The 12,741-nt window shown below is 40.4% G+C and overlaps 1 protein-coding gene across 1 annotated transcript; it reads right to left on the bottom strand.

The window, feature by feature from the left end:
* Positions 1-2,377: 2,377 nt before the first annotated feature.
* Positions 2,378-9,198, bottom strand: LOC132895936 (taste receptor type 1 member 1). The gene is made up of 7 exons (XM_060936675.1): positions 9,137-9,198; positions 8,609-8,888; positions 5,248-6,006; positions 4,887-5,081; positions 3,651-3,771; positions 3,036-3,406; positions 2,378-2,929 (listed from the first exon to the last, which is right to left on the bottom strand). The coding sequence occupies exons 1-7, from the start codon at positions 9,196-9,198 to the stop codon at positions 2,378-2,380; spliced, it is 2,340 nt and encodes a 779-aa protein (XP_060792658.1).
* Between the last annotated feature and the right edge of the window lie 3,543 nt (positions 9,199-12,741).

Genomic DNA, 12,741 nt, shown 5'->3' with positions numbered 1-12,741 from the left:
AAACAGCTCGTGTTTGCAGTAATCATTTTATCTCAGGTGAAATTCAAAAGCTTTCCCAATAATATCATGGAAGAATTTTATTTCATGTTGCTAGAATTTTGCTATTAAATGAACGTTCTCTTGTCGTGGTTCACTCAGTTGTTATAATTTTAACATGTGTATTAATTACCATTTCGCTTCTAGGAGCACCAGCAAAATCATATGATGGAAACAATCCAGACTGGGCACCCACTCAGAAAATGGGCTATGTTTTGTCCAAAGTCAGACTTGATTCTTCGGCAGCCAAACCAGATAGAATGAGATATCTGGGTACTCGATGGTCAGTAGGAGCATCTAATCTTCAGAAAAGTCTGACTTTTTTAAATAATACGTGTCAAAACCACACATATCTATCTTCTCTGCGTATCGAATCTTCGCTCGACTGTTCAAATCGTGGTAATACTGAGAAAATTCAGCATTGTTTACAGACACGCTTTCAGTGGCTGCCATCCTAGTTGCTTTGTATATTCACCATCATGGCATACGCTCGTGATGTAGCACATTTTGATCATGTGGTTGCAAGTCATCTATAGGGGCTGTTTAACAATCATTGTTGTCTTTTTGTATAACATCAACTAACTTCTGCAACTAGGTCCAGTATATATATGCATGTGTGTGTGCTGAAGTTTCTTATAACTTATTTTACAAGGACACACCAGCCCTACCTACAGCAGTAATGCCTCTTATAAGTTTTTATAAATATGTTTGTAAGAGTCAAATGCAGGTTCAGGTTTGACCTTGTGGTCATTTCATTTAATTCTACTTTAATTATTACACTTAGATTTTACTAGTTAAATTCAGAATTGCATCTTTTAGCACTAACTAGGTTTTATTTAGGGACGTATACTTTCATTCACAATAGAAAGATATTTTAATGGAAGTTACATTTTTTTAAATTGTAAACTAAGTGCCTCGGACAGGATCCTTTGTCCATCAAAAATGTCCTCTCTGAAAAACACTCACCTTATGATGAGGTTGTAAATGATTTCTTTTCTAGAAAATATGTCTCTTTTGAAGCAGAATACTCTGTTGTTGCACAGTAAAAAACAGGACTTGAAACAGATGCGAGACACATTTGCAGCGGAGCTTCACGTGTTTGAATTGTGAGTATGTCAAAAAGTGTCTTCTCTGGAAAACCACAAGGATGGTCACCATTTCAGTTGTTATTACAGTTACCACCGTGTACAAACATTGCTGCACCATATAGCTGCACTTATGGAACTCCAAGTTCAACATTTATAATATGCACTACTTCATTGGATTTCTCATTAATGTGACATTGAATGTTGCTGGAAAATGGCAAATGAAAATGTTGCTCTTTTGCTTTTCGGAGCTAATAACCTGACCACCACCACTTGTGTTTGACATTTTTATCCTATTTAACAACATTGTAACTGCACTAGCAATGAATTCCTGCGACCTCAGTGCGGCATACAACCACAAACCTTGAGCAAAACAAAAAAAATTACAGCAACAACCAACAAATTAGCACCAAAATCCCTATAAACATGACAAATATTTCAATGTAAAAATATTGAATGTGTTTCAGGGTGTTTTATTCAAAGTAGGTACATATTGAAACATTAGTTCAAGACTACTTGAAATGAAACCCAAAATGAATGCCCAGGAGTGAAGCTTGGGACACATGGTTGTTATATATTAAATTAAGCTTTAGCATGTCTTTTATATATATATATATATATATATATATATATATATATATATATATATATATATATATATATATATATATATATTAGTTAATTAAAATTGCCTTTAGACTATCAAGCATATGCAAATAGATAGATAGATAGATAGATAGATAGATAGATAGATAGATAGATAGATAGATAGATAGATAGATAGATAGATAGATAGATAGATAGATAGATAGATAGGACTAGCTGCCATTAAAGTGGGATTTTATATAACTAACCCCCCCCAATCTAGATCTGGCCAATTCCTACCCCCACACCCATTCCCTCCATATCACACAACAGCTACGAACCAGGAAGGGTGAAGGCCATCACGCCTTCCTCCGAGGCACATGGTACCAGCTTACCTGCTGCTTATGCAACATTAAGGAGCGGCATAACACTCTCGGAGGAAAGCGCTGTCTGCCCACTTCCGTATGCATGAGCTCACAGATGCCAATGATTGGCCAAGTTTGCTCTCTTGGGATCCCAGCCACGGATGGCTGCGGCATCATTAGGATTTAAACTATCAATCCCCAGAAAGGTCTATATAGACTGTATGGCAAATGCTTTTCTGCTGCACCTCTCAGGAGCCATAACTACTTTCTCTAAATGATGTTTCTAAATATGTTTTAGGTGGAGTTTCACTGTTTAGCCATGGTATACATTTGAATACAATTTTGAAAGTGAGCAGTGGTATTCTTTTTTGGTTGTAATAAAATGATGTACACTTTAGGCAAAAAGTATCCACCAAGTACTCCAAGAACACTAAAAAGAATGGCAACCACCTCCAAGGCCATAGCTAAAGTTCCTCTGTTAACACTATAGGTGGTGAAGAAAGTGATCCAAGAGATGATATAGACCATCAGACTGAATGTAATGCACTTGGCCTCACTGTAATTTGCTGGTAGGTCTTTACCCATGTAGCTCAAACAAAAACATATTACAGTCAGTATAAAGAAATACAGAAACTGTGGAAGCACCACAGACACACTTTCACTGCACTCTAATATAATGCTGTCAAAATAGAAGTCATAGTCCGCTGAGGGGAGAGGTGTACTTAAGCTTGTACAGAGAACAAAGATGAGGAGCTCAACCAAAGAGGTGACCACGATGAAGATATCAGGGCCTCGATTTTTGACCCAGATATCGTAGAACTTGGGAAGCTTTGCAGACCACTTGAATATGCACACCACCTGCAGGGAGAAAGCACAGGTGTGTTCTACTCAAGAATGGAAACTGTGAACCAGAATACTGTACACTTTTATCAAGACTGGTGGCTTCCAAAATAAACTTTCACACCTGGAAGGCACGGACAGTCATGCAGGTCAGGCAGACAGTGAAACAGAAGATGAACAAGGACTTTCTGAACAGGCAGGATGCTCGAGAGGGCTTGCTGAAAGTGCACAATGAGCTGCAGGCAGCTAGAGTCAGAGCCAACAACATCAGCAGACATGTCCTGCCACCTGCAGACTTTACCACAGGGGTGTTCAGTTTGAGTAGGAAGATAAGAGCAGTGCCCAGGGTGAGCAGCAGCGTCAGTGCCAGAAGAACCAGGAGAACAATGGCCAATGGAGCATCCCATCGCAGGTACAGAACTGTTCTCTGTAAACAGTCCTCACTCCCAGATGGAGACCAATAATCTTTGTTGCAGGGCTGGCAGCTAGTAGAGCCTGGTATAAAACAAACAGAAATTGGCATTCTTATAAAACAAACAGAAACTGGTATACACACATACACACACACCCAACTGCTCTGGAGGTACATTATTTAAAAATGGCCTTGCACAGCTATCCATCGCAAATGTCACACTTGAAAGCAAGGCAGTGAGCACCATCTGGTGGTGATTTACTGAACTATAGTTTGTCTTCTTAACTTATACCTTAAAATGTGTACTATTATGGTTAGTGTGTTCACCAGTTTTGTTGAGGAAAGTGGAAGCAGGACATTCTATGCACTTGAAACAGCATTTGTGTTGTCCAATCTGCAGTTGCCTGTGCCCATAGGGACAGTCTGGGGAACAGCGTGATTCAGGCATCTGGGTATGCAAAAATATACAATGCTAATATAGCATACGATCCATTTGGTACATTTTGGTAACTGTTTGTCATGATAAATTGTATTCAACCATAGTGTAATTTCAAATGTGAGTATAAAACCAGGCAGCACGGTGGTGTAGTGGTTAGCGCTGTCGCCTCACAGCAAGAAGGTCCGGGTTTGAGCCCCATGGCCGGCGAGAGCCTTTCTGTGCGGAGTTTGCATGTTCTCCCCATGTCCGCGTGGGTTTCCTCCGGGTGCTCCGGTTTCCCCCACAGTCCAAAGACATGCAGGTTAGGTTAACTGGTGACTCTAAATTGACCGTAGGTGTGAATGTGAGTGTGAATGGTTGTCTGTGTCTATGTGTCAGCCCTGTGATGACCTGGCGACTTGTCCAGGGTGTACCCCGCCTTTCACCCGTAGTCAGCTGGGATAGGCTCCAGCTTGCCTGCGACCCTGTAGAACAGGATAAAGCGGCTAGAGATAATGAGATGAGATGAGATGAGATGAGATGAGTATAAAACCAAAACTGGAGACATATATCACATACAGTACCAGTCAAAAAATTTGGACACACCTTCTAATTCAATGGATTTTCTTGATTTTTATTAATTAAAGGACACTTCATGTCTTAAAGTAATGATGGATGTCTTTTCTCTTTACTTAGTTGAGCGGCTCTTGACATAATATGGATTACTACAGTTGTGGAATAGGACTATTTATTGTATTGTTATTATTTACTGTTTGACCTCAAACATATTAAAAAGGCAAGAAATTCCACTAATTAACTTTAGACGAGGTATATCTGTTAATTGAAAAGCATTCCAGGTGACTACCTCATGAAGCTGGTTAAGATAATGCCAATAATGTGCAAAGTGTCATCAAGGTAAATGTTGGCTACTCTGAAGAATCTAAAATACGAAACATTTAGTTTTATTATTTTTTAACCACATGATTCCATACATGTTCCCTATGTTATTTCATAGTTGTGATGTCTTCAGTATTGTTCTATAATGTAGAAAATAGTCAAAATACAGAAAAACCTATAAACGAGAAGATGTGTCCAAATTTTCGACTGGTGCTATACACACAGGTTATATTTTAAACATGTCCCACCCACTGCATCTGTGAAGCGTCTATCTGAAGACTAGGGGGCTCTGTAAGAAATGATCCCACCACTCTGAGGGACCATGTTTGATTAATCCATTTCCATGCAACAATGTCATATCCTGTTGGCGGGTTTCCATGCTCATCAAAATATAGCGTTGTGTTTCTGATGGAAATCCGTACCCGTTTTAAATATTGGAAGAGCTGAAACAAAGAGAAAAGAAAATAACTCAAGAAGTATGGTATCCATCATGGATGGACTTTTATAAGGTTACAGTAAATGGGGTTTAATATAAAACTGAAGTATAATTTGAACACAAAACTGTGGTATCAAGAGAGATCAAACATAAAACATATTTAAAACACTGACCTGCCATGGCTGTATTTCAGTGTTCTGACATTTTTCAGAATCACACCTGAGAGCCTGGTGCAATGCATGAGCCACTGCATATACCGCCTGATACACATTAAACGAAGAGGCGATATCGTAGTTTGACAGAGGATATTGTGCAGATGCCATTTTGTACAGGTCTGTATTCTGTAAGCATGGGACGCTCATTTCACTGGAACTGTTTTCAACACTGATGTGTTGAAGCTTAGCTATGGCCTGGTTCACAAAATCTTGGAACCCATTAAAAGGTGTATATTTTACAGACACGCCCAAGACAGTTCCAATTGTACTGATTCCTGGGATGCCAGACACTAAGGGTGCCACGGACCAGTCCTCAGACCCGATCCACACCTTCCCCGTCACATTCTGCTCTATTACAAATGAGAAAAACCCTCTGGCTATTCTCTTGCTGGAAAACACTACAATGGTATTCACTTTGGTTTTGATGATATTCTTGACAATGTCTTGCATCCGTGACTGTGTGTCAGCTTGAAGATTAGGAATCACTGCTTGATATGCGACGCAGATATTGAAATCTGATGCTTGCTGAGACAGGCTCAACATTCCCTGCAAGCCATAAGAATTGTCACTCCCGAGAAGGGCTATCCAGGTCCAGTTGTATCTCGCAAGAATCTCGAGCATGACTTTCACCTGGTTTTTATCACTGGGGATGGTGCGAAAGAAAGATGGGTATAGCTGTTTGTTGCTCAGCATTTCATTTGAAGCTTCATATGAGATCTGTGAAATTTAGGGAATAAAAATGACACCAGTGACTTCAATAGGCCTGCATGTAAAAACGCAACAAACCCAAATCAGTGATGCAAAACACATTATATAAATTTAAGGATTATCTTTGTTTTGAGCCTTACGGCCTCCAAATGACCCTCTTCAGCACTGTGATTTCTTTTCACCTGCTGTAAGTTGCTTCACCAGATTTACTGCTCCTGGTTCCTTAATTATACTGCAGTGCAAAGGCAAACTGCAGTATTTGCATATTGTGTCGGTGGAAAAAGATGGTCCAATAGCGCCACCTATTCATTATTGGACTGTCTTTTGCCACTGACACAATATGCAGATACTACAGTTTGCCTTTGCAACGCAGTATAGCTGTTGGTCTTTTACAGCGTTTGCAAAGTCTGTTTTTGCAATTCTATAATGTGCTCCATCAGTTTTCTTATAATTTTGTATTTTGCTCATTACATCATCTGCCTGTTCGATTCTGCTTTTAATTACTAACTGCCCCCCTACACACGGGCGGCACAGTGGTGTAATGGTTAGCACTGCCGCCTCACAGCAAGAAGGTTCTGGGTTCGAGCCCAGTGGCTGACGCGGGCCTTTCTGTATGGAGTTCGCATGTTCTCCCCATGTCTGCGTGGGTTTCCTCTGGGTGCTCCAGTTTCCTCCCAAAGACATGTGGATTAGGTCAATTGGCTACACCATAGGTGTGTACCGGTATGTGTACCCACCACCAGATGAGGGTTTGGGTCCCTCTGATGTCCTATAATCACCCAAGAGATTTCAGGGATGCTAGGTGATAGTTTCCTGGATCGCTAACCCTCAACTGTGAGGACTGTGGCAGACAGACAGATAGACGACCCCCCCCCAAAAAAAAATCTTCCTAAGGGAAGATTACACTAATTACCTCCGCCAAGGAGGTTATGTTTTCGGTAGCGTTGGTTTGTTTGTTTGTTGGTTTGTCTGTTAGCAACATTACAGAAAAAGTTATGAATGGATTGCTCTGAAATTTTTTCCAGAGGTGTGACTGGCCACAAGTAACAATCCATTAAATTTTGGCGGTGATCCGGATCACCTTCTGGATCCCGGAATTTTTTTAAAGGATTCTTGGTGGAGGTCTGCGCTCTCCGAGTGCTTTTCTAGTTATAGTTAGTTATAATCTATCGTAATTATAAACTACCAATAATCCTAGATAAATACAGAAGAGAAATAATGGCACTAATGCATGTTAACCTTATATCTGTGAGTATAATGGACTAAAAAAAATTTTATATATATATATATATATATATATATATATATATATATATATATATATATATGGCACTAAAAAAATTACCATTCCTATTTTTATTCAGACATTTGAAAAAACACAAATACAAACTAGAAAAGCATTCGGAGAGCGCAGACCTCCGCCAAGAATCCTTTAAAAAATCTGGGATCCAGAAGGTGATCCGGATCACCACCAAAATTTAATGGATTGTTACTTGTGCCCAGTCACACCTCTGGAAAAAATTTCAGAGCAATCCGTTCATAACTTTTTCCGTAATGTTGCTAACAAACAAACAAACAAACAAACCAACCAATGCTACCGAAAACATAACCTCCTTGGCGGAGGTTATGATTTAGTTATTACTAAATCAGTAATTAAAAACTATGAAAATATTAAAGATGTATACAAAAATAAGACAACTATCAAAAAGACGCAACAAACTATTTGTAGTATTGTATTATGCAAATACAAATAAAACATAAATCTAATTATTAAAATTAATTTGCTACTTGGGGTTGTTGTTTTTTTCTGCAGGGTTACATATGTTGAAACCGTGTGAAATTATATCCAGTGTTGTGGAAGCTACAGTAGTTGGACAGGAAACAGAATCTTGTCATTGTATGCAAGTAACATAACAACACAAGCTCACAAACATAAGTGTTCTACGAGCCTATTTCATTACATGCGGAATATTATATTCAAAGTGATGGCATAGCTACATACCGTTATCGTTTGTGCATTTCTGCTCTTCTTCTTTCCTAAACTGGGCACCTGATGGTTGACCCTAGACCTTTTTTTTTTTTTTGCTGTGTGTGTTGATTTGGCACTCGAGCATCCTTCCATTACCCATCATCTAACACTGTAAGCTGAGAGTCAAGACTAAACTGGTTCACCTTGGTGGTGTACAAAGTGGTTTTTATCTCATTCTTAAAACTTTGCACAAACCAGGAAAAAAAAAGCAACACTATGTTTGTGAAACTATCTACTCACAGGATTATGAACGAATTGTGGTTTATTTGGTAGTATTTCACTGTGTGACTGATTTTACTCTGCATTAGTACTATGTGCATTATTTAACAGAGTCCCCTGTTTCCCTTATCTCAGGCTGCCATTGGGGAGACCTGAGGTCGTAGGTCAAATGCCCATGTGGCCCATACCTAAATCAGCCACTGTATATAAACATAATCACAAAAATTTTTAGAACTAAAACTGTTTACTCACTTAGGCTACTGAGCATTAAAGTATTTTAAGACAAATATAATAATCAATTTATAAAGGTAACAATTTTCCTATTATATACAGATACTAAAAGCAAGCATAGATGTACGGTACCTCAGGCATCAGAAAGGCACCGAGTCCAGCAGCTGGAGTGAAACTGTAGCTGCTGCTGTCTGGTCCGATGAGAACGATCGCTCGAGGCTCCACTTTCTCTCTGTTATACTGCTGGGCTAAGAGGGTCACCGTGCCCAGAATACTAGCTCGAAGCGAGCAAGTGTCATACATCTGGTAGCCGAGAGTGATGCCAGGCAGGAGCTGACTGTCGCTGTTGATCTCCTCCACAGCGTAGCGCAGAGCCTGTGCCATGTAGTAGCCATGGCTGTTGGCAGTTCCTCTGCAAAAGCCAAAGCAGCTCATTAAATTGAACACAACTTTTTATTGTCTGTAAGAAGTATGCATATATCGACAAGTCATACCGGTTACAGCCAGTCAACTGAGGTATCGCCGAGACAGTGGCACCTACATTATGGAGAGGAAACATGCTATAGATGGTAATATTTCCTTCATGCTGGAGTCCACTACCACAACAGCAGCTCCAGAAACACACCAACAGCAGAGTCTTAAACAAGAGCGTTCCCATACTGTAAGCACAGCTGGTCTTTACAGATCACGTTCACTTGCTTCTTCTGTTTGTGCAACCCCATTTCCCTTTTCTACCAACTGATCGATGAGGATTTGCATGTGTAAAAGTGTTATCATCACTGAAACATTGGATTTGCATTAGCCCATTTGTTTCTTGACCAAAATTGATTTCCATGCAAACATCCTAGCAACTTATGGACAGACGAAATAACTGAGGACTACTAATAATTCAACAGCGTTCAACATGAATGATCATTTCGAATGCTTATCAAATATATTCAGGGCTTAGATGAAAATCATTGTGCTTTTTAAAAAAAAATTATTTATTCAGGTTGTAGGTAAAACTATTTTCTACACACTTTCTTGCATCGACTGTATGTTTAATAGACAGTGGAAACAGACAGCTGCATCAAATTTTGAATACAAGACATGGTACAGGGGGGTGGCATGGTGGTTAGCACTGTTGCCTCACAGCAAGAAGGTCCTGGGTTCAAGCCCGGTGGCCGGCGAGGGCCTCTCTGTGTGGAGTTTGCATGTTCTCCCTGTGTCTGCGTGGGTTTCCTCCGGGTGCTCCGGTTTCCCCCACAGTGACATGCAGGTTAGGTTAATTGGTGGCTCTAAATTGACCGTAGGTGTGAGTGTGAATGGTTGTTTGTCTACATGTCAGCCCTGCGATAACCTGGCGACTTGTCCAGGGTGTACCCCGTCTCTCGCCCATAGTCAGCTGGGATAGGCTCCAGCTTGCCTGCGACCCTGTAGAACAGGATAAGCGGCTACAGATAATGGATGGATGGATGTGGTACAGGCTTGGGTTCCCCCCCGCTGTCATATTCTAAGTTAGACTTCAGAGATACATTCTCCAAAGTCCTAATTAGTATCGATTCTTTATCCAAATTCTGTTGACTGAATGGGATTGAATTACAGCTCAGTGTATCATTCAACCACTGAAGGTCAATTTGCCTGACACTTGACACTATGACACCATCAGCACTTGACACTATAGCTGCCTGTACGTGAGAGACGCAAATTCATGTAAAAGAGATTATTGAGCCTGAAGACACATGATGATGTGTCCTTGATTATAATGGTCATTTTCATGTGGCCAAAAACCAAAGCCAAAAAACTATGACACACCATCGTGAAAGTATTACAAAGAAAATCATACATTGATATAAATCATTCATAATTATAAAAATGTCCAGTTTATTATCAGTTTTTAAAACTTTCTATGAAGCCCATATTCATATACATCATTCTAACTCTGCTTATTAAAGTTGCTGATTCTTTGGAAGCATTTTTTTTTTACACTCCTTTAACAATGTGCAATAAATGATCATTTGTAATTATTGATAACTATGATGATATTGCAATGCAAATATTAATATTAATTAGAATGCCATGCAGCTCCTTCGTTCATTCAGTTTCAGTAGTCACTGTTCAGATGGGATGCCAGTCCATTTCAGGGCCGTTCATTCATTCTTTCTTTCTCTCACACAAGACTACCTGCTTACAGAGAAATCAAACCAGAGAACCAGGAACAAACCAACATGGACATGGGGAAAGCAAGTAAACCTCCACACAAAGATGAACTCGAGCTCACAATCTAACCAGGCATCATGGGGCTGTGAGGTGGTTATGCACTAGCCTGGGCCCGCCCATCCTAAGTGTGACGCAACACGGGGGCAGAGCTTTGAAGTCGCGTTAGCCAGACTAGTTATGCACTGTGCCACCATGCCATCCCATAATACCATGTGGTCTTTTTTTGGGGGGGGCTTTTTTCACCTTCACTACTGGACAGGACAGTGCAGAGACAGGAAACGAGCGGGAGAGAGAGACGGGGAGGGACCAGGAAATGACCCCGGGCCGGAACCGAACCCAGGTCCCCGGATCCCCATCCACCTGAGCCACGACGCCCCATACCATGTGGTCTTAAGAATAAAATAAATGGATATAGCACATACAGTGGTGCTTGAAAGTTTGTGAACCCTTTAGAATTTTCTATATTTCTGCATACATACGACCTAAAACATCATCAGATTTTCACACAAGTCCTAAAAGTAGATAAAGAGAACCCAGTTAAACAAATGAGACAAAAATATTATACTTGGTCATTTATTTATTGAGGAAAATGATCCAATATTACATATCTGTGAGTGGCAAAAGTATGTGAACCTCTAGGATTAGCAGTTAATTTGAAGGTGAAATTAGAGCCAGGTGTTTTCAATCAATGGGATGGCAATCAGGTGTGAGTGGGCACCCTGTTTTATTTAAAGAACATGGATCTATCAAAGTCTGAGCTTTACAACACATGTTTGTGGAAGTGCATCATGGCACGAACAAAGGAGATTTCTGAGGACCTCAGAAAAAGCGTTGCTGATGCTCATCAGGCTGGAAAAGGTTACAAAACCATCTCTGAAGAGTTTGGACTCCACCAATCCACAGTCAGACAGATTGTGTACAAATGGAGGAAATTCAAGACCATTGTTACCCTCCTCAGGAGTGGTCAACCAACAAAGATCACTCTAAGAGCAAGGCGTGTAATAGTCGGTGAGGTCACAAAGGACCCCAGGGTAACTTCTAAGCAACTGAAGGCATCTCTCACATTGACTAATGTTAATGTTCATGAGTCCACCATCAGGAGAACACTGAACAACAATGGTGTGCATGGCAGGGTTGCAAGGAGAAAGCGACTGCTCTCCAAAAAGAACATTGCTGCTCATCTGTAGTTTGCTAAAGATCAAGTGGACAAGCCATGAAGTCTATTGGAAAAATGTTTTGTGGATGGATGAGACCAAAATAGAACTTTTTGGTTTAAATGAGAAGCGTTATGTTTGGAGAAAGGAAAACACTGCATTCCAGCATAAGAACCTTATTCCATCTGTGAAACATGGTGGTGGTAGTATCATGGTTTGGGCCTGTTTTGCTGCATCTGGGCCAGGACAGCTTGCCATCGTTGATGGAACAATGAATTCTGAATTATACCAGCGAATTCTAAAGGAAAATGTCAGGACATCTGTCCATGAACTGAATCTTAAGAGAAGGTGGGTCATGCAGCAAGATAACGACCCTAAGCACACAAGTCGTTCTACCAAAGAATGGTTAAAGAAGAATAATGTTTTGGAATGGCCAAGTCAAAGTCCTGACCTTAATCCAATCAAAATGTTGTGGAAGGACCTGAAGTGAGCAGTTCATGTGAGGAAACCCACCAACATCCCAGAGTTGAAGCTGTTCTGTACGGAGGAATGGGCTAAAATTCCTCCAAGCCGGTGTGCAGGACTGATCAACAGTTACTGGAAACGTTTAGTTGCAGTTATTGCTGCACAAGGGGGTCACACCAGATACTGAAAGCAAAGGTTCACATACTTTGGTAGTCTTTGACTACAATAAAGTTGTAGTATATTACATTATAAAAATACTCTAACAGGGAGGAGTCACAGACACTAATATTTTGTTGGACTGCCTTGAGATATGATTATGGCACACATTCGCTGTGGCGTTGTTTCAACAACCTTATGCAACATCACACTTTTCATTCACAGCTGTATTAATTCCCCCCCCAGGTCTTGTCTTGACAACGTAACGCCGTCTCCAGCACATCCCAAAGA

This window comes from Neoarius graeffei, chromosome 13, assembly GCF_027579695.1.
Source record: "Neoarius graeffei isolate fNeoGra1 chromosome 13, fNeoGra1.pri, whole genome shotgun sequence".
Classification (NCBI taxonomy): domain Eukaryota; kingdom Metazoa; phylum Chordata; class Actinopteri; order Siluriformes; family Ariidae; genus Neoarius; species Neoarius graeffei.
This window is presented reverse-complemented; position numbering and strand designations above follow the sequence as displayed.

Excerpts from the sequence above, each read along its gene's own strand:
- LOC132895936 (XM_060936675.1), bottom strand. The coding sequence starts at position 9,198 with ATGGGGTTGCACAAACAGAAGAAGCAAGTGAACGTGATCTGTAAAGAC. Across the intron at positions 8,889-9,136 it reads AAAGACCAGCTGTGCTTACA|AGGAACTGCCAACAGCCATG; the intron begins GTATGGGAACGC and ends TGGCTTTTGCAG. Across the intron at positions 3,407-3,650 it reads CACTTTCCTCAACAAAACTG|GCTCTACTAGCTGCCAGCCC; the intron begins GTGAACACACTA and ends GTTTTATACCAG.